The 23,678-nt window shown below is 35.3% G+C and overlaps 1 protein-coding gene across 5 annotated transcripts in view; it reads left to right on the top strand.

Annotated features, from left to right (window-relative positions):
* Window positions 1–23,678, top strand: part of LOC106719867 (protein pangolin, isoforms A/H/I/S) — a 134,040-nt gene that overhangs the window by 96,808 nt on the left and 13,554 nt on the right. For all 5 annotated transcript variants that reach the window (XM_045683777.1, XM_045683776.1, XM_045683780.1 and 2 more), the window contains exon 5: window positions 23,330–23,453. In XM_045683777.1, coding sequence (XP_045539733.1) covers window positions 23,330–23,453 — 124 coding nt within the window. The remainder of the gene's footprint in view (window positions 1–23,329; window positions 23,454–23,678) is intronic.

The following is a 23,678-nucleotide window of genomic DNA, read 5'->3' as shown; positions in this document are numbered from 1 at the left end:
CCTCGTGCCGGAAAGACAAGGAGGGGCGCATCCACGCCTCTCGCTCCCTCACACTTTTTAATTTCGAAACAATCTCGTTGGCAGCGTCCTGTCTCCATTTAAAATTCGAATGCACGCTCCTGTTCATTGTTTGACGAATGCTACGGATATTGTCGTTTTTAATTTTTTTTTTTCGAAGTTAAAAAGTTTGTATAGGGAATTCTTTGCATCGTTGGTGGGCTTATGACACTAAGGATTTTATAGAGGCCAAATTCCTAGATAACTTGCAAATTGAAATATATTATTATACTCGTATTTTAATTATTTTCATTTGTAAACATGTTTTAATTTCTTTAATTTAATTCCAAGCAAAATAATAAGTCATAAGACGTTTTATGTCGTTTTGTATTTTTATTTATACTAAAGCTAAAAATCTGTAAAACTTACAAAATTTACATTCGGTGTTGATTTCAATCGTGTTTTGGAAAAAAAAAAGATCCCACTAACTTGCCGCATTCCGGTACTCGAACGAACGTTGCAACTTGATTTTGGCGCATTATGACGTCAAAAATGCAAACTTCATCATGCGAAGGTTTTCCACCGAATTTGGCAATTTCTCCTACTCACGAATGGTAATACCATGGATTTATAAGTAGCCACTTCGAATTTTGAAACTCGTACGGCATTACGAATCTAGACATAGAATTTTCTTTTTTTTTTTTCGGAAAAATCATACTTAAATTTCAGTGCGCACATTGCCTAGTTAAGAATCCTTTACATCATCCATATCCATATAACCTGACTGAGCTAATCATCAGTATTCAATGCAATACACAATCAGTCTTCTTCCCAGATTATCAACGTAAAATTATCTTGCTTAATAGCAATTGTTTGCTTCATTAATGTTAAGCAATTAACAAATCAAACTCAACAAACAAGGTATTCTATAAAGGTCCTGAAGGTTAACAAAAAAAAAACATCTCGTTTTGTTAAAAAAAAATATAGAAATTATTTCCAACCAGCTTTGTTTTTAATTTAAAAAAAAAATCTTTAATAGAGGACAAAAATAATCGACTTAATATTTTATTGTTTGCCTTGCTATAATGATGTAAGTCGACCATGGGATCTTAGTATATATTTTTTAAGTTTATAAAAAAAGGTTTATTTCTTCCTCCTGCGGTAGTGACAATTTGGGGACAATAAAATGCATAATCGTATCGTTAGTTTTTACCTCATTTAGTTATAATAAGCGCGTTGCATTCCGGAGCACGCGCCACGCGCCTTTAATTGGTGGTCGGCGGTAATTGGACGTCGTCGCGCTGTATTGCCTCGCACCCGCTCAGTGTGCGCTCGCCTTTATGAACATTCGTTATAGTACTACGGGAAAACATTCTCAAAAATTATTGTTTGTTTTTATAATATTTTTTAGAATCGTAAGATAAGTGTCTTACTGTTTTTATTAAGGGTCCTTTACATCTTATATTAATCATCCTGTCATTGTATTACTACATTCTTCTTAAGGTCGAAATATGAAACGTTAGCGTAAAATATGACTGTTTTCATTAATCACTAAAACTGAAAGAATCAGGCGGCCGGCCGTTAAAACTTAAGCCAAAACTTTAAGGTTTATAAAACCTTGTGTGCCAACTTCACTTAAGTGAAAAGGAAAAGGCCACGACACGTCAATAAAGAACAAACAAAACAATATACTTGAAAAATTGCAATAATATTATCAAGCTTAAAGCTTGGAAACGCATGAAACCTTGCAAATGTCTTTAACCTAACACCGCCCTTCGACACTCATTCGGTTAATTAATAAAAACGACTTCAAACAAATCCAACTATTATTGATACACTCAATGGTACGACAAATCCGAATGGAAATATAGGGTTGTCACTTCAAGTGTCTTTTATTTTTATTCTAGTTAAAAAAACAAAGGACAATAGACAATACAATAGAAAAACCCGTCCATTTTGAAATTAATATTTAAACTATTAAGGCATTTCATGCCGTGAAATTTAATATAAAACTGTCGTACTACGTGTAACTTATTGATAATAACTTCAGGCTAAAGAAATATCCTTGCATGAAATTTACATGCCGGGGCAGATATATGGAGTCAACAAAAAAGAAATGAGAGCTTTCAATTGTATAAATACAAGTAATGAAGATGTATCAAGTTGTAAATAAGATACAAAAAAAATTGTCATCTTCCTTTTACAAATTTTAATGAATTTAATTACTTACCACGTATAGTCTGTAATATTGCTGTTTTAACATAATTTTACGACCAACTGTTTGCTAGTTCTGACCATTTTTAGACATTGTTATGCTCGATAAATATTCCTGGAAATTATTACCAATTAATTGTGAGAAGCATTTTTTTCTTCGTATTGTAATATTCTGTTTATGTTAACGCTTCCATTGAATTGATATTGGGATAAATACGTAAAAAAAATTAATGGTGTTTAAAATTCGTATCACGCGCAGCCCTATCACCGGTGAAGTGGTAAGGCAGAAGGGTCCGAGCGATACCTATTGTGTACCAATTCCCACTTGTTGTTTAATACTGGGCCGAGGAGGGTAGTTTCCATTATTTCTTATTGTACTTACACGCTGTTGTTGTACGTTGACATGCACCCGGCTATTGTCGGTGGGGGCCGGGATAGGGCGATGCCAACTCGGGACATTTTGGCTCATTAATTCTTTGCGTTATTCGATGAGGTCAAGTGGACATGCTTGTATTGTCATCACGTCAAATATCTTACTTAATTGTATTATGAAATAATCGATAAGTTTCATTTTATGTTTGCCTTAAAAAAACTTTGCACTATTAATATGTAGATTATGAGTTCGAAATTTTTACGTATTTTTGGACCTGTCCCTTAGCTTCATTGCGAGTATCTTAGATTATTGTTATAAATGCTAGTATCACACATTACTTACGGATTGAGCCTTCGATTAGTTTACTCATAGGATATGAGCAAACAAGTTTAGCAAACAGTTTAACATAATGCGTGCGTGGCTTTGAATACAGAAGTCCGCTATTAGTGAGTTACCATGTTGTCGACAACAATTTACGATGGCGTTCCTATTTGTGATATATTACTTGGCTAATAATGTGAACAATAAAGTGTTTTTTTTATATAAAAACTTACAATTTAACAGCTAGTATAATTTAAACAGAGAATTTAGGAAAACTTTTTCTTCTTTAAACGCTTTTCTCTGCTGTGTGTTAGGTATTCTATTCTCTGATGCTATATTTATATAGTAGATAAGTTGAAAATTAATAGATTTTCTGACTAGATATATGCCCGGTATAAAAATAAATTTTTATATCAATTTTGTGTGCAGAAATTAACTCATAAATCTGTTTTTTTTTTACAAAGTCATATTCAGAATCGAGGTCATACGCCTCCTGCTTGAAGCTAATTAAAAGCTGCTTATTATAATACCATGAGGTAATTTAATGTTTGTCGATGTAGCTAGTACCTGTATCAGTTTAACCCACAAGTTTCATAAAATGTATGTACTGTTGTTAGTAATTTTTAATATTTGAATACAGCAATCAAGTAAACGATTAACAATTTTTGTTCACTTCGAGCACATGCCAAGCTTCAAATGAGACGCATTTTTAATTAAACCCTACCGGAAGCCGCCATGTTGCAGCGCATCCGCCGCGGCGCCATCTTGCGGCGACCGTTTGACAAATTGGAACGCGAGAGTGACGCGCAATTTTCCCGCCTATTGTTCGCCTTTCCCGCACAACAAAATGAAAAGTCGGCTTCCATTTTTATTTATTTATTTTTTTCTTTTTCGGAAAATGTTACGGTTCACCCGTTGCGGAGTGCAGTATTGCGAAATGTTTTGTATTTTTGCGGGCGCGCTTTTCTCACTGTTGAGTTCTGTTCGCAATTTTGACAACGCACAAAAGGTCTGATTGACTTATTTTTAATCCATTTTATTTTTAGGGAAAATCCTACGAAAAACATTCGTTACAGTTTTAGAGTATTATGCATTTGACATGTATTTAGATTGGCGTCGAGTATTTTCGTCACGGTGATGTGGGTGAAGCGAGAAATGATTCGACGCCCGATATCATGCTATGAGCACTTTTTACAGCCGGCTAAATATCACGAATGAACGACGTCGAAATACGATAAAACTGCTTTAGAAATCGAGGGATATATTACCTTATGACGCATGTATCTACTACACTAATTTACATTTACATTTTAGAAACAGAACTCTGAGGTTTAATGGGTGAGTAAAAGGATTAGGTATGTTAAAATGCTAGAGAAATATATATAATAATAAAAGAAGTAATTTTCAAAGTTTCTCGAACATAAATTGTCCCGCTTCTGTAAGTGCACCAGTCTAGATCTTCTACAGTTTAGGACCATTTGTTACAAAAGCAAACAATATTTATTCCAGTGCCGCGGGACAGTGGGTGACTGGACTAGGCGAGCACAATCCGAACTAGTTACCGTCTGCCGCGCGCCTCATTAAAGCTAGCGGCGAGATCAAACGATTCCGAAATACGCGCGCAGCGTAGACCTATGCGATCGTAGACAAGGATTGACTTTAAATCAGCTGTTACGGGATATGGCACGACATAGCATTTTACATCTGTCTGTATGGAATAATTGACCATAGACTACACGATGAAACACCTACGCGCTACAGAATAATAAAATATCTAAACATTGTTTAAGCTGAATTTTAAAATAACTGTAAGCAGTTTGTGACCAGCCAGCAACTGCAATCTTATCATGTCAAATCTGATGCAATGCGCCTTACTACCTTTTGTGTGTAATTTTGGTCATGACAACAATTTATAAGTTTTTATATTCGGGAAAGAGGCTATGCCGATGTTGTCTTAAAACTCCAGAGCTGTTTTATTTTCTGATTGCTCGTGAAGACCGTAAAAAAGGGAATGAAAAGTATTTGCCACTAAGTTCTTTTATATTATTAATTTTAATTCATTCCGAATCGATATCTTATCTGTGCTTTCATAGTACTAAGTGTTACTAGAGAATTGTTTGAAAGAACAGATTTATGCGGTTGTCGACGCGTGCGCAGCCGGGGCCTGTTTTGATATATCCGTTGTAGAGTCCGCGAAGGATAACCGAGAAATGTCCAATGGAAAATCATTTGTTGGCCCTTTGTTGTGTAACTGTTTACATTACGATAACTGGAAACACCAAAGGAGCGAGCGTGATAAATTCACATTTGTTACGTGTTTATAAATAATGCGGTTAAATATCTTCTATATCTGATTTGTTTTTTAAGTTAAACTTTAAGATATATTGAAGATGTAAATATAGTTGATGGAGATATAGATTTTATGAGACTGTTGCGACATTTTTTAAGAAGGCCAAAGGGAAGTTTTTACAAAAATTAAACTTATTGCCACTTCTTTTCGTGGTTGATCCCTAAAATGATTGGAGTATAAATTCATTCAATAAACAATGTTTTCTATGTTCTACTGTTTAGTTTATGGTTCCTATCTGAATGTTAAACTACATTAAAGTCCAATTTATCGGTAGTATTTTCTACTATAAATACTGTTTCTCATTTAAACATTTAGAAGAGATCGAATTTTCTATATCCATTAACTGGAAACGGCTGTAAATTCCTAAGTTCTGTCGTATATCAATAATATATTATGCCTCTTCATTTAAACGTTACAGCCAGGGATTGATTGGGTCTAATTGGGTCGTTATATGGAAGAATAATGACGCAATTAGTAAATTAAACGAGTCGAAGATCGAAACAGGAACGTTGTGATCATTTTTACTTTTTTTTTGTAACAATACGAAAGGTGGAAATTAAATTGGTCCAAATTGTACCTTGGGAAAGTCTCCTACATTAGATTTGTCGAATACAAAGCAATTAGTGCTTTTATATCTCTATATTTAGTGCTATAATTACGAATACATAATGATTTCCTACGATTTAATGAAAATTTATCAATGTTTCGTAACACATTAGTCGTATACGTATTTAACTTCATATACTTTTAGAGTTTTAGTAATAAAATTCAGCTTTAGAATTTAAAAAAGCTAAACAGTTTTAGATTTTATTACGGCTATAACTAAGAGCTCGTTATCGTCTTGGGACGAAAAGAATTCTCAACTAAATCTCGTTGGGCCAATCAAAATCTAGGACAGATTGGACTATTTTGTAAATTTGAATGCCCATAAATCTATATCCGGCTAGTATATGATGCATGTTGCAAAGATATCATCTATTAATTCTCCTCTTATCTCGCGACATATATTAGCTCTCTTTTGAATTTATGCGCTCCTTACGATTTAGGGATGTCAATTTTTCGAGGCACGAAGTCACGTCGACCTGAGGATATCCATGATGGTGCATATTCGTGCTTTGGGTTTGATAGTAAGTGGTGTGGCAGAAATTGCTGAATTTCGATTTGTTTTCGCTAAATGCAAGAAAGAACGTCATTTTTTGTCTGCCATGGAGTCTGTACATTGGTGGTCGTTTCAACGCTAGTGTTTAGCTCAGTTATGAGAGTTGTTAACAGCCCTAATTTTGACATGTATTATTTTTAAATGATTTAGTGTACTCAGTTTTCTAGTTCATCGTTCATCACTATTTGCTTCATCAGACAAAATACAGGATGTGTTAGGCTATCAATTTTTTGGATTTTACCTGAATTATTCTAGTTTGTTTTGCATTATAGTGTCCAGATCAGAGTGGATGTTGGACAATGTTTATTGTGAGTTGTTAACCCTAGATCTTGTCACACGCTTTATTGAGTTGTCGCAGGTGTACATGTGTGGTCCATTCGACCGTTTATGGGTATACAATTGCTACTTTATGTACATATCCTGCTGTGTCATCTCTAGTTACTGATGCGTGATGTGCATATAAATACTTGTCTATTTTTTATGTACACCTTTTTCTACGATTATCAGACAGTTATGCATAAGAGTTGTTAGATTACATGTTGTTATTATAAAACTTTTTAAATTTGACCATTAAAATAGATTATATATGTTTGTTGTTTATGTATCAATTTAAGTTATATGTACAACTGAAACATTAAAATTTTTATAGCGAAATAACTACGTTTCGTGACCAAAGTCGATTAAGAGAAATTTGAAAATTTTTGTCAAGTTTAATTTTCATTAAATATGTGAGAAATTTATATAATAACTAGCTGTCGCCCGCGACTCCGTCCGCGCGCAGTTAAAAAAAAATGAAAAATAGATGTTGGCCGATTCTCAGACCTACTGAATATGCTCACAACATTTCATGAGAATCGGTCAAGCCGTTTCGGAGGAGTACGGTGACGAAAACTGTGACACGAGAATTTTATATATTAAATATTAGTTGTGCAAATTGTCTTGTCTAAGCAATGAGATATAGCGGAGCCGCGCTGTCCCCACATTTTATTTTTACAAATCGTTTCGTCGTCTTTTGTGAGTATATCATTCGTTAAAATTCATTTCGAGCCTCATGGTATGTATGGGCCATCAATTTTATCATTTGACATTTTTATGCATATTTAAAATTTTGCTTTGAAGAGTCGCTCGCTAGATTTATTGTTCATGCGATACTCACAGGCGTTGTGTTCAGCCAACTCTGTTTTCCTTATTTTCCTACACCCTTTAATTGTTACAATTACCATTTAAAAATGACAAACATATACGTATAGTGTGTACACACCTTCAAGTCCATTTTTAGTTTTAACCTAGTTTAATTTACATTTATTTTAATAATATCTTCATTGCTCAAACCTTGTATAAAGTATAGCTACACAGAGCTCAGATTTATTTAACTTTTGCTTGACATTCTAAAAGACTGTGTGTCACTTGACCATTTCGTAGTGTCCTATGATTTATGAAAAGCGACACTATCCGGCGATGCCAAGTAACTGTATATTTTTGCTCATTCTAATAATCTCATTTATATTAAATCTATTGTGGGTGGAACGAAATAGTGTAAATTTTGATTTATTGCCGAATCAAAGCGAGTGCCGACTGGACAGTCCACAGGCAGATTATGAACGGACGTATGTTTCCGACATAATATAGAATTATATAGTTAGCGGAATCATAAATTGTAATACAATACTTACGATGGATGCGTTTTATTGCTCTTTGACGTAAGCACTTGTCATATTTAATCTGTGTAAAAGTGGTAGACGCCAACAACAACATCTGCTTTACGAATTGACTCAACCGCTGAAATATCACGACCATAAAATACAGGCGTGAAGTGGAATTAAATCGGCGTATCGTCTAATGAGTGTGCGTCCCGGAGGTGTTTAGTCTTTTTTTCGTCTTGTTTAGTCCATTCCTTGGGATGGATGGGAAGGGGAAGTGGATTTAGTGGAGGAGGGGACACATAGTAAGGAGATATATTCTCTTCCTGTGCTTCGCCTCTCCGTCGTTTAAAGTTACCTACCGCATCTACAATTGCGGATCTCTATGCGTAGCGGTAGTTTCGCTTTTTCGGTAAATTCAGATGGCCGCTCGTTTCCCAGCATATACTATAACTGTAATTTAAATATATATTTAAATAATAATTCACTAAATTATTTTATGGGTGATGGAAAAATCTTGAAATCGATTCAATTTTCATAAACATATTGAGCCCATTAATGATGTTGATTGTCGGCGTTTGATATAACGAACTAATTATGAAGCTGTTGATAGATTTAAGTTCGCTTTCTAAATTAGCTGGTTTGGTTCATCTTTATTCAAAGAAATTTCAACAATAAACCACGATCTGACATATATCACGTGATTATGTTTGTGAATAAGTAGTATATTCAACTTGTGTTTTATTAAAATCATTAAATAATGTCGGTAAGTAAAACTTTTATAAAACTTGAAAGAAATTTTCATTTTAGTTTTAGAATGTTTAGGACACCAATTGTGCTCAAAACACTCCACCTAGTGCTCATTACAATCCTTGACCCGTGAGGAACAATATTTTTTTTTTAAATAAATTGGTTGATGTCTCTAAAAGTGTTGATATAAGGAATAAGACATAGTTAAAGTAATATAATAACATGTTAAGTATTATCTCATATTAATTAGTGTTCAATAACTCTATCGATAATAATCTATGTAATCATATCACGAGACCGTAATGGAGTTCGTGGAATTAATGTCTTTGAGATGTAGTTTTCATTACCTTAGATTTATGGTGTCCTGGTATCTTCAATCATATTTGCTACTCGTTTTTATTTTATGTCTATATCACCGGGTAAGATAAGATCTATAAGTAATATTGTATGAACATACTAGCTGTTACCTGTGACTCCGTCCGCGCGGAATTAAAAAATAATATAATAAGTGGCCTACGTGTTCTTTCAGACTATGTTCTACATCTGTGCCACATTTCATTAAGATTCGTTGAGCGTTCCGAAGATACCTTCATCCATCCATCCATACTTTCGCATAAATAATATTAGTAAGATTTTAATGTTATTGGAATCATCTCAACACACACTTATATCTATTTCGTCATTTAATGCGTTGGTGTGAAATTGGGTAATGAACAAATAGTAGCGGTCGTGTTTACGCTTCAAAATACGGCGCCGCGCAATTTGTAACACCCCCTTCAAGGGGGAGGGGGTCGACTTCAAAGGGCTCGCCGACAAAGCGCTAAATAAGATGAAAAAAAATATAGAAACGACAATGGACAGGAAAATCGGGGCTTTTCAAATTTTCTCCTTTCCTTTTGCTCCTTTTTTAGTTTCTCGCGCGAGAATTACATTCTGTTTGCGCTTATCGGGTGCGGGTAGTTTGCGTTTCGATCTTTTGACACGCGCGATTAAACAAAATGCTATGGAATTATTCGGTAATGTTTCCGGATTCGAATGTTTTATTACATAAACTACCCTAAAGGATAAGTTTGTGCTTTTTATTTGAAATAATATAAACCCTTTACATGCATATAAGTAGCGATACTATGTTGTCCTTTACCGTCTTTGTAATGAGTAAAATCCTTTTCAAACTCATATAATTCCCGATTAAGTTAATTCCCTGACATATTTATAGTAATATTTCTCAGGACGAAGAGATTATGTCACCTTATCAGCGCTGTTATCAGTTAATACTCGCGATGTTAACACGGTTAGTCACAGGATTGTGGTAAAGTGACATCATCAAACAATAGTCAATCCTGTAGGTTTCAAAGTATTACAAAGTTTGATCGAGCGAGCGAGCTACGAGCTATTTAATGTAATTTCTAAGGTCATAGTGTTTTTTTTAAGTTGCGAACCTTCATATTAGTGAAATAATTAATAATGAAAAAAATGTTCGACATTGTATTAAAAAATCCTTAAATCTGAACATTATATTAGCAATTAATTTTTGGTCACAAAAGGTGCATAACCACATAAAGTTAAGGAAACGTTTGGATTATAATTCATATAAAGTAACAAAAGTCATTTATTGCCGGTATATGGTAATTCTGCTCGTAAAGCATTCTTTATGATACCACCGTGACGCAGAGACCATCCGATATGAACGAAAATGTGAAAGAAAAAATGCAATAAAACTTTTAAATTTACTCTAACTTCACGATTTAGATATGCATTGATGCTTAATGTTAAATTCATATAAATAAAATCTGGTATCATGATGCGAGACTGCCATTAATCTGATTACGTTTTTTTTATTTGTTTCAACCATCAAAAACGAGCAGTTCGTCTAGTGATGTCAAGACTTTATAATAGGTATCTCATTGAATTCATTTTTTATTAGCTCTTAGTCTTATTAGCATATTGCGACTGCGCACATCCTCTATGGGGAAATGGAAACCAATCAATTATTTCGTCCATTCCACTTTTAAGTAACATGGCGTAAATTTGCATATTGGACCGTAGAAAAGCACACATAAATCTTTGCAATTATCAAATTCTCAGGCGCGACTCATCTGCATAGAGGCACACATTGATAAACAGTACGTACGCACGCGCGGCGGCGAGATCAAAGCGAGCTCGACCCCTTTGTATGTGCCGCGGGCGCGTGCCGTCTTTTTCCTTTCTCTTGGCGACATAGGACTCGCAGTGGGTGCGAGCGAGACGGCTAGCAAGCTGATTGTGTTGCCTTGCTCCGTGAATATTTCACCTCGTTATCGAGCCTTGTTTGTGTTAGATAGTGTTAGAGGACATGATTGAATTAAGATTATCGATATCGACAATATGATTTCACCTTATGCTAATTGAATCACTGTTAGCATATTGATCATTTCTCATCTCATATCTTAGAGCTAATCTAGGATATAAGTTTTGCTACCGTTTCATAAACTCAAGCCCTTTTACGAATGTCCTCTTATAACAGTTATTGGTTAATTATGTTAATTAACAATCTCTTATTTGAATGTACTTATTTAACCATGTGCAGAACATGTCTCTCAACCTATATATTAAAAGTATAAAACGATTTGAAAAAACTAATGCCTTGCAGGCAACGAAATGTTGTTTAATCATTTAGAACTTTTTATTTTTAAATTCAATCAAATTAAAGACCAGATTAAACAAATTAATTAAATCAATATTTATCGATAATAGTTTAAAATGTAGTATAGTTCACATCACTAAACGTGGCACAGCTCCCGAGTAGGCAAGACAGGAATCTGCCGATATCGATGCTAGTAATTAAAATAGACTTATTGCGTTTGAGTCATGCCGTATACGTACTTTATGGGAGCGTAACCGACTGGTTTTTTCATCGCCACTGCGGTTTATGGGAAAGCGCGGACATGACAACTGCTAGAAGATTTTTAACATTCTTAGAACCATTTATGATACTTTCTAGAACGTTTTCTTGTTTAGATTTAATTAAAATATTAGGTCCTTACATATGAAATTGGCGTTTTTCGTACTGGCCACTTTAATCACGAATTTCTCCTCTTTGGTAAGGAATTCAAAATTCAAATTTGTACAGCTATAGACTCATGTATTTGTGGTTCGATGACCGTCATTCATTTGTTTTTTTCTTCTGTTTTTTCTGTTTGCGTCACTCATTTTACAAAATGGAAAACTTAAAATATCGCATTATTTACGAGTACGAGTTCCGCCGTGGCACTAGTGCTGCGGAAACGACTCGAAGGGTGAATGATGTGTATGGCGGTCGTGTTGCAAAATAAAACACAGTTCGTTTTTGGTTCCAACGTTTTCGTTCTGGAAATTTCGATCTGCAGAACAAGCCCCGTGGACGGCCTGAGACTCAAGTTGATAATGAAGAGTTGAAGGCTATTGTGGAAGCGGATCCATCGCAAACCACGTCCGAGTTAGCTGCAGGCTGCGATGTTAGTGATAAAACTGTTTTAATTCACTTGAAGCAAATTGGGAAAGCTTAAAAAGCTTGAAAGGTGGGTACCTCACGAATTGACTGAAGCAAACCGGCAAAGGCGCGTCGACTGTTGCGTTACATTACTAAACCGGCACAATAATGAAGGTATTTTAAACCGAATCATTACGTGTGATGAAAAATGGGTTCTTTACGATAATCGGAAGCGCTCAGCGCAATGGTTGGATCCTGGCCAGCCAGCCAAATCCTGCCCCAAGCGAAAATTAACCCCAAAAAAGTTACTTGTAAGTGTTTGGTGGACTAGCGCCGGTATTGTTCATTACAGTTTTCTCAAATTTGGCCAGACTATTACGGCTGATGTCTATTGTCAGCAATTGCAAACCATGATGGAAAAGCTAGCGGCTAAACAACCTAGGCTGGTCAATCGCTCCACGCCACTGCTGCTTCACGACAACGCTAGACCACACATTACGCAACAGACGGCTACTAAATTAGAAGAGCTTCAATTGGAAAGTCTAAGACATCCTCCGTACTCCCCGGACCTTGCTCCAACAGATTATCATTTTTTTCGAAATTTGGATAACTTCTTGCAAGGGAAAAATTCAACTCCGATGGGGCAGTCCAAATCGCCTTCAAAGATTTCATTGATTCCCGTCCGACTGGTTTTTTTAGTAAAGAGATCAATGAACTACCTATGAGATGGCAAAAGTGCATAGAAAATAATGGTTCATACTTTGATTAATTAAATATATTATATTAAAAAATATTCGACTTTTTGTTCCTCCCATACAAAACGCCAATTTCATATGTAAGGACCTAATATAATGTGCTCAATCAGATAAAGTACTAAGTGCAATTTCTACGCCATCTTCCTGTTTTATTTTTGTACTTTGAATTAAAAAAAATAAAACATATTCAATATAGGTCTTTTGATAGTCAATATTCTAATCTTTCAACAACTTGGTATTCTAAATTCTTTGAAAAAGGTTTGTAAGGTTTACTTTTTAATCAAATAAATCACATCATTTTATAAATGTCAGTTCAAATATAAATTGTTACTTTACCGTTCATCCCTATCATAATTAAAATAACTATTTAAATAGCATAAAAGAATTAACATTATTAACTATGAAAACGTCTACCGGCAAAAAGTGGAACGAAACACCCACGATACAATTACTGAGAGAAGGCAAAAAAAGGTAAAACAAATCGAAAAGGAAGCAGCTCGTTAAGGCGGATAATTCTGAGCAATCGTACTAGAATAAAGAGAATACCGGCATTAACCGGTATTAACCCTGAAATGACAGGGCGCGCCGCATCGACCCCCTGTTAATATTTTACAGCAAAACGATGTCGCCTCCGCGCATTAGTTTTTCCTTTTGATGTCTCGGAAACCGCTATGTTTTTATTTTTCCATTTAAATATAAGAATTCGATTTGAGGAAAGTTCTTATACTGTTTGTAAGAGTTTCTTTTTCTAATATTCAGCGATGACTGGAAAGTTCGGGTGATTGTAAAAGTTGTATTAACCCAGAGACAAAAAACCACAATCATTAAATAAAGAAACAAATATACCTAGTAGTAAATAGGAGAGAACAACTATGTTGGACACATTGGGTTTTTCGATCCATACATATTGTATACAACAGTATAAACAAAGAAATCCTAGCGTTATAATAGGTACAATTAGATTAGAAGGACTTAAGTATACAATTGGTTTGAAATATAACAACTATCAAAACATTTTAACTTTTCACTCATATTACATTGTAACATGTGTTAGTGAATAAATGAATTAAATTTCATTAAAATAACACTAGATTATTTTTAAAGAGTTACCTTTATCCAAAGCTCCCACACCCCATGTATCCTTCATAAGTATTACAGTAACAAATTTTATATAAACCCCCGCACCTAAGGTCCAAAGGACCCTAATGCCGCAGGTAGATTTGCGCTAAACAATTCATACATTTATATTTCCTTTGAAGTCGCGCCGCGGGCGCCGCGTCAACTGCAGGGTTAACCCTCCAACCCCTCACCCCGCCTGTTCTCTACACGCCATACGCCACGCTACACGTGGAAAATTGAGTTACGATATTGCATTCATTTAATGTTAATATTACATACGGAAACATTTTTGTATTACATTAATGACTTTGGTGCTTAAAATGACTAAAGTGCTTTTATATTTAACCTATACGTCATTTTTAAAAGATATTAAATTAATTGTTTCACCTATCGTTGGGTTTTGAGACCAAATTCCTGTATATGACATCGTCAACCTTCTCATTATCTTTAACGAAACTAGGATAAAAATATTTTTATACAGGGACTTTAGTCTCGGAAACCTACGATTAAAGACTTTAAGTGGTCACTAAGGGAGTCTCACGGTTCATGTTGAATAGGAGAATCTATACTAGGCGACAGTTAGAGTAATAAACGAGTCGACGTAAAAGAAATTATTTTTTTGCACCAAACATCTCTGTATTCATCATTCGGGGTTTGAAATAAAATGCTAATGCTTATGCTTATTTTCACTCTTAGTTGTACGAACTTCTAAAAAAATTAAAGTTCAATTAAGGTTTCATATCTATAAAAATATTAATCGCTAGAGTCACGGTATAAAAGGGTTGACGTATATTTAAGCTAAAATATATTTAAAACACTGTCTAAGTTTTTTTATGGTACGGCCTTAACTGTATTACTAAAAAAAAACAGTAAGACACTATTTAGTTAAGCACTTGTTTTAACCCTTTAACCGCTGATTATTGATATTAATGACGTAAATTTGGTTATAAAAGAATATGTTTTACCCATAAATACGTAATCACCAAAACTGCTTCACCATCTTGTCACCTTTGTCACCATCGCATTTTGGAAGCTAATGCATAATCATATTTTAACAATAATGACTTCTTGTAATGCGGTAAAAGGTTTTACATATGTCTACACTATAATATAATTGAAATTTTTTATGTTGAGGCTATAATTATTTTAAATAGTACATTTAAGTGTTCTTTTTCGTTTTAATTTGTCGTATAGCGGAGGTGCGTGGGTTAGACCGAGTGCTTGATGAGCGGCTAGCCCCACGTTAACCCTTTGACGTGTCGTATACATTAATTGTACTCTCTTTGTTTATTAAACGACGTCTCCGCACCGCTATTTGTCACCATACAGCGTTCCCACAGCCTTATTCTGAAACTTGTTGTTGGAAATATTTTTATGTATCATTTTAAATTAAGCTATCAACTCGAATCAATGCTAATGAGTATAATAAACATTAGTTTATCAAATTAAATGTATATTAGATCTGTTTAAAATTTTAAATGAATATTGATAAATATGTATTTAAAAATTCAATAATGATTCTTGTTATACTAAATAGTTTTTAATTGGTAATTAAAATTCAGAACACAAGATTTTTGTATGTTTTTTTTTATAAGAAGGGGACAAACGAGCGGCGGGAACACCAAAGTGATCATCGAAGCCCATGGACATCCGCAACACTAGGAGAATGGCAGATGCGTTGCCGGCCTTTAAGAAAGATATACGCTCGCTTCTTGAAGGATGGAAATACCGCCGAGGACAGACCATTCCAAAAAAATTCGCCAGAACCGCTCTGTATGTTCCAATCGGTACCAAAAATATTAAGCCTCCTGTGAGTTGTGTATCCCGTGATACTACTTCCTTAGGACGTTATCTAGACATATGAGTTTAAACTTGCAATATTGTACATCGCATTTTGCTATCAGAATAAGTCACTTCGCTCACGTGCGTGTGTCGTGACATTTTATAATGAGACATAGCGATTAGTGCACCACGCCCAGTCAGCGATTAACCCCGCAGGAATATTAACCTCTACCCCCCACTTATTAAATACTAGCCCCTTTCATTGTAACTCTATTGTATTGTCTCATGAAAAATTCACCAGGTATTTATGTCTTTGACAGGTCGACAAAGACAGCGCGACCTTTAATACTACAATTTACATGAGTATAACTTGACGTCTTAATGTAGTATGAGTATAAGCTGGCGTTTTCTTACAAATGGGGTAGGCAGAACAATCAATGTCAACCTTTTTGTGAGCTATGCAATAACTGTGTTTACTATATGCCGCGGAAGGTTTAAGCACACGATTATTCGAACAAGATATGCGGGGAAAAACTTATGCGTACGTTTCCCCCCACCTGGCGCTCACTTGTGAATCTTGTGCTCGGAGCTAACTATAAGCTGTCATAAAGTTTGAATCTTGTTATACAAACATTGAATCACTTCATGGTAAAACTTTCATAAGTTGGGACTAGTTATACTTTTCTGTTGTTTATAAAAATCCAGACATATAAATAAATAAAAAGCTTTTTTATTATCCACGCGTTTTTACAATAGACAAGATGATTTAATGGAAACTTATTGTACGAAAAGACCGTGACAGGTGACCGCGACTCATCTCGTGACTCAACTAATCTTAAACGTCAAGTTCAAAGTTCAGCGCAAGAATACATTGAAGTCGCAACGTAATATAGTTACCTATGTACGTAGTTGATAATGGTAACGATTTTTTTCGGTAGAATATCAACGAAATGTGTTTGTTTTAGGATACTAATTGAATTGATTATTATTTAGTTTGCTAGCAATTTTTAATTTCTTTAACATATCGCTTTCATTTGTATGAAACATTGAAGATTTTATACAATTAATAACACATTTATTTTATTAAATCACAGCTTAGTTTTTTTAAAAAAAAACAAGTCGAAGTCTATACAAATAACAAACAATAAAGCGATTAAATTATCACTTATTCCGAATTCGGGGTGTCGAGACAGTCGCGCCGGAAATGCCTCGTCTGGTGAAGCGAGACACTCAGATATATCAGAGATGGGAAGAAAGAGATATTTGTCTTAATCACGTGCTTTCCACATACAGACTGTATAACCCATATGTCTTATTTAGGGTTGTCACTATTCCCAAGAATTCTAGATTTGTCTTATAAATAAAAACGTGGTTTTAGAGCAAATGATAGTCGTGAAACGATGATACTGGCTATGAAAACAATGTAAGGACTTTAAAAACAGTATATTTTGGCTTTTTATTTTTGTTATAAAAATAAAAAATCTTGGCGATAGGAGTGCTTTGGTACATTTGTTATAAGTTCGTAGTGTTCATTTTCTTCTTATATCTTATTTGTATATGTAGGTAGATGAAATTGGCAACCCTAACTGACAATTCAGTATATCTGTTGATGGAAACGAAGTCGCGCAATGAAAAATTTTACGATTAGCCGAAGAGACGATTGCAGACAGATAATTTTATACCTTAACGCTAAAAGGGATTTGATACTTTATTGTCGATCATTAAAGTTTAATATCTCATGACAAATTTTATTTCTGGAAGTTTCTCGCAAAAGGGTCTTGTCTCCTTATGTCATGAGACATGCTGCATGTGAAGACGATAAAAGAGATTTCATATATGAGATGTAACTCTTTTCATCGTATGTATCCATTTTTGCGTGGTCGAAATGTTTTACATAGAGAAAGCTTTAAAAATATTAACAAGGATGAGAATCCGACGACCCGTCTGTTTTACAACACGAACTGCATTCCATATAAAGCGTACAATTCATCTCAGAATACGTCATGGCCTCATAAATTACACTTTCTCTTATAAAAGACACAAATTGAATCAGAAATTGATATATGTGTTTTATATTCACAATTAAGTAAAGAGTTTATAAACTTTTATCCATAACAAAAAGTGATAACTTTAATAATAGGTTAAATTATATTAAACTATTGAAGGCAATGTGTTCTGCATGTAACACAAATTAGAATTTAATGTTACAGTATAACCTCGTATACATGTTTGATTTTCAATGATTGATTAACTTTAACTTAGGAAAATTCCTCAGAATAATGCCCGTCTAGCTTGAATATAACACATCTGAACTTGGAAAGTCTATTAATAGTGACTAATGCTACATCAACAAAGTAATAATAAATCAAGTTTCTGTATACGATATCTCTTTCAGCTAATAACATTAATTATATTCAATTTATTTGTTAAAGTATAATTAGGAATATGAAGATAATTAATGATCTAGCATGTGAGAATATACTAAGTTTAACACTTAATAAAGACCAGTAATATATACATAATAAAATCAATTACAACAACTCACGCAGGTAACCTAGAGGGATAGGCAGAAACCACGGTCCTCTCCATTTGACGCGGTACTGACACACCTCTTTCGTTCTTCTACATTCATACGTTGACGCATAAATGTTCTACTAATATTATATAAGATTATGTGCAAGACGTAAAAATAATGTAAAATAACTGCCAGAACCTAGATAATCTCTTTGTAACATAACTTCCAATGTAAAAGTATGACAAAAGAACTTTCCTGTAGAAATGCATGTTTTATCATTTGCCTTTACCAAGCTTCCAGTGTACGTTGCCATTATTCTAACATTAAAATATATTGTACAAAACATATTAACTATTGCTTTCTCTGTCTTACCTGAGATTAACGATGCGACAGTGTTATCCGCGGTGATTCATACCCAGTCAGTGGTAAGCTAACAGATTGAGATTGATGTGTGTACGCGTACGGGGTATTAAGCCGCTGGACAGTTTATTTTTGTTTATTGTTTTTGTATAACTCTCGTTACTGCGGTATGTCTAGTCATGGGTAACTCAACTAAAATTGATGACCTGCAGATCAGCTCACGGTTCACATGTGCTGTGCACGTGTCACGGTGCACATTTAACCGGCTCGCAGCTCAGTTCAATTTACACATACATAGAGTTATGATTTGCGTTTCCAGCTGTGAACTGCGAGTCAGCAGGCAGCTTGCGGCTCATCGGCTCACAGAGTTATGGTTCATGGCGATAAGTTGTGAACTGCGACTTTAGTTGTTGAGCTGCAGCTCAACAGTTCAAGTATATGTGGCCAGAAATTTTGAACCGGTTCAGAGCTGACTTACACATGTCTGGGTGCGTCATAAACTCGTACTAATGCGCTCAATTTGTAAAGATTTTAGAAATGATTTTGTCTTCTCCGGTTTTGTTTCGTACAGTTACTATTTATAAGTGGCCACGATCTCAGTATACATAGTCTTATTAAATTGTTATCCAAAGCTCGCGGTTCTTAGTAATGAATAAAATAACATTGATCGTAGTTCAATAAATAACCCACATACATGTATTTAAACGGTTTTTTAAAAGGAAAAATCGAATCAACAACACATAAGCCGGTAAAAACCGTAAATGCCTGCAGCGTTGCAGCGTTCATCCCCGAAGCCGCCCGCCTCCCCCCGCCCGCCCTGCTACGTTCAAAACATAATTGGCGTACCCTTGCCTTTTACACGGACTTAGCATACGAAACCTCATGGACAGAATTTTAAATAAGATGAAAGTTACTTATTTTATGTGTAGAAATTATTAAAAAATACGTGTAATTTCTGAAATATTGCATATCTAAAAAAGGTTTCTGTTGTTATACAATTTTGCCTTAACTCAATGCTTAAAATTACAAAGATTTATTATTTTACATTGAAATTTACTCTTAAAATCTGGTAACAGTGCGTATGTACACCCTTTAAATTATTATTATTATTTAACTTACTAGAAATTACATTTTTCGATTTAACTTAATCTGGTTAAATTTCAAAGTGTCACTTCCAGATACCTATTTCTAAACAACGCACACCAGTGCACAGCCTCCGGGAAAAGGTCAACAACCTCTCTCCCTCGGAACCTCTCGATATTCGTCAATTTGAATATTCTACCCTCTCCTTTTTAAGGATTAGATTTTTCCGCAAAATCCATTACGTTGTATTCTAAGTTTGTTTACATTGAAGCTTAAACGAAAAATTTTCGTTCAATAAAATAGAAGTTTGTTATGCACTTTTATATTACAGTAAATTTAAAATTCAACAACAGTCTTTTAGTAGTGGAACTCACCCTTAGAATGTTAGTGATAATGATACTTAGAAGGCATTTTGAAACAAATTGCGTTAGTATCTACAAACACAAAATTCATAAATAATAAAATAATTTTTTATTGTTAATTTTTCTCTCTTTTTCCTAACTTTGACAAAAGCATTTTCCTCGTTATATAGTTCCGGTGCTCGTATCCGACTCGCAGGACCAATGACGGAAATTGGTAAGAAATGATCCGGAATAACCCGAAGGAGGGCGGACTGATTTATATAGTACATCGCCAATTCAGCGAACATTTATAATTATACTTGGAAAAACTAGATCTCTTATAAAATTCTTATACGGTCGAATTAAGCTTTACAAATGTAATATTTGTTCTTCTCTTGTTTCTCCGTGTTATTGTTACGAAAAACAATACGCACGGATTAACGAAGAATTGTAGTGAAGAAGTGTACTTGAAACTAGTTTCAACAATATGCTTTCTAACTGGGTTGCCTCTGTGGATGTCTTCATTTCATAACAATTGCTGCGTAAAGAATTTTAATGACTTACAAACTGTTGTACCGATCAAACAAGCCACTACAAGAACAATATACCTCCATTGTTACTCCATTTACATTTCATCTCTATTTAATATGAAATTGCAAGAAAAATATAGCTATTACAAGGTCAGGTGTATCATGAGACTCTTGTGTAAAAGGAACTATATTTCTAGAGCTAGACTGAAAGTTCCAAGGTCGCAGACTAACTCACACACATGCGAGTACCTCCCTGTACTCACACCGCCATAAGCACGTGTACGCTCTCCCCTATACATGGTCGTCATGGCAACGCAGCATCACTCCACGCCCACAACTCCGGGGGCGAACTCTCAAGATATTACGCCCTACTTCGCTCGTATTGGCGAACCAAAGGGGTGTAGTTACTTTGCGCTTGTGTGAGTGTGCTTAGAGCGGTTAGTCTCGAGAAATTCGCCAATTCCATTTCCCAACCAAATTTCGTGCCCGATGCTCGTCGTTATACCGTGCCAATTATGTGTACGGTAACTGGGAATATCAGGAATAGAGAAATATTGTTCTTGAAAACTAAAGTAGGTCTTATTAAAGTGAATCTTTTGAACAAAATAAAAATATGGAATATCTTTGAAATAACTTTTTTACTTCACTACTATTTAAAACTGGGCTATTACTGTGATGATAAATTAAGAAAATTATTAGATTCTTTACAACTCATACATTTGCACAAAAATGATGGAATTGCATGGAAAAGAAAAGCTTGTCTTTTTTTGAATGGAGAAAAAATATAGGTACGTAACGAATGCTAACCAAGCACTCGACTCCATTCGCTACATTCACCGGCCGCTCGTTAACAAACCTATTCAATTTTGAAGTATTAGTCGATTGAGGCAACATTTCTCGCGTCCTACCGCCGCGAGTTCCAATTAGCGACTGGGGCTTGTCGCTTGAGTGGCGGTGACGTCACGCGGCGCTTTCATGCGGTTTCAATAACTACCCTCTCCACGACTCCTTCAATAGCCGGCCACTCCACCTGGCCTTCATTAGGGACCTCAATGTATACGTCGAGCTGAAAAGGCGACGGGATCTACTAATTTAAAAAATACAAGTTTTAACGAGTAAAGTTGTTTAGCTAATAGCTAACTCCCACATCGACGCTGCAATAATGAAATATTAAATTTTCTCAAAATTTTAACGTTATTTGAACAAAGGCCGCTTGCCATCTTTTGTCTGTGGCCGGTCGCGCCATAGACAAATCTTATTATGGAAATATTTTCAAATTAAGAACGCGCTCGGGTCCCGCATTATGCGTCTCGGCTGTCATCATTGTCTAGCCTCTTTTTGTTCGTCCTCGCATGTCGAGGTTTTTCGACCACCGTTTCGGTATTTTTTATTCTCTTTTTATTTATATTTTTTTCGAGCTGTCCCGAGCGTGAATGGTGGGCTTTGTTTGTTCGTGTTTTATTATTAATTAGTGGGGATCCTTTGTTCGTGGTAATTATTCGTCTTAATAAGCGGTTCCTGCTCTTCGAATGCGAACGAGCGCGGGAGGAATTGTCAACGCTTTTGGTTTTTAAATGACTGCTAGTGATAAGGGATTTTATTACTGGTTTTTCGTTAATGGTTTCACCGCTTTTTTGCGCTGCCATTATGTTATTATCCACTAAAAGTATTTAGTAGTATCCAAATTTAATCAACATAAAAATGTAATTTCTGTATATTTTGATGCAATTTGGCTTGCCACAAAAATTGACAAAACTTTATAAGGTCATCCTTAAATGCTGTATGAATTTCTATCGAGTAAGTTTGAGTAGGAAGAGTATTGTTGAGACAATAAGAGATATGAAACAAAAAGGTGACGGCAAGGCGAGCAGGCCGACGGGCTTTCGGGGCCCAACGCTGAAGCCACAATTAATTTAGCCTACGTGTCGCGCGCGATCCTGTCGTTTATTTCGCATAATAAAGTGCTGAAAAGAAGTCCCAGTTTAATTAGAGGTGAGACACTCGGGGTCGGAAGCGCGCGCCTGAATGCCACTCGTCGGACGCCATTTTGCATAATTGGGCGACGGAGGGTAGGACGAAATTTATACGGGCGCCCGCCAATTTACTTGCTAATGACGCGTCGTCTTCCCATAGACCGACCGGCGGGGTTTTTGTTCGCGCCACGCTATATTTCTATGAGAGTTCTTTTTGTTTTTGACCCGGTAGACTTTTTCGGTTTGTTTTTGTTGTTCGTAATTTTTCACATTTACCTAAAGGGTTTTCTACAGCGATGTCTAGCTGTGAGTGAAATTCGTAACGCTTTCGTTTATTTCTTTTTTTGAATTGCAAACATTTCATGTGCTAAACTTTTTGTGTTAAATGACTTTATGTTTTAACTATTAATTAAAAAAATAAATAGATTTTTAGAGATTACTAGCTGTCGCCCGCGACTCACCGGACCGGTCAAGCCGTTTCGGAGGAGTACGGTGATGAAAACTGTGACACGGGAATTTTATATATTAGATATTGTTTGAAAAACTGAATATCATTGCTAATAATAAAGAAGTATTTAGAAAATATTTGTAATCAACTAATAACTTTGTTTTGTTGCAGGCCAGCAAGATGGGTCTCCCGGCTGGAGGTGGGCTTTCCCTGTTCTGTCCGGCGGGAGACCTAGGGCAGCCCCCTCCCGCGCACATGGGCATCCCCCCACCCTATCAGTTAGATTCCAAACTGGGTAAGTAAGCGTATTCAAAATCATTATCCACAACTAAATCTATACATGTATGTATATAGTCTTTGGATATTTTTACATTAACTGTCGCAGAGTCGTGTAACTACGTGTAACGACACCTAGGCCATCCTACATTTACTATTCCTCAGGCCAGTTGCACTGTGCGTTGTGTAAACAGGCCTTCAAAACTAAGTTTGGATTTGGCATTTACCTCCGATCGCACTCTCG

This window comes from Papilio machaon, chromosome 23 (assembly GCF_912999745.1).
Source record: "Papilio machaon chromosome 23, ilPapMach1.1, whole genome shotgun sequence".
NCBI lineage: Eukaryota > Metazoa > Arthropoda > Insecta > Lepidoptera > Papilionidae > Papilio > Papilio machaon.
The sequence above is the reverse complement of the archived record's forward strand: the minus strand, read 5'-3'. Positions and strand labels throughout refer to the sequence as shown.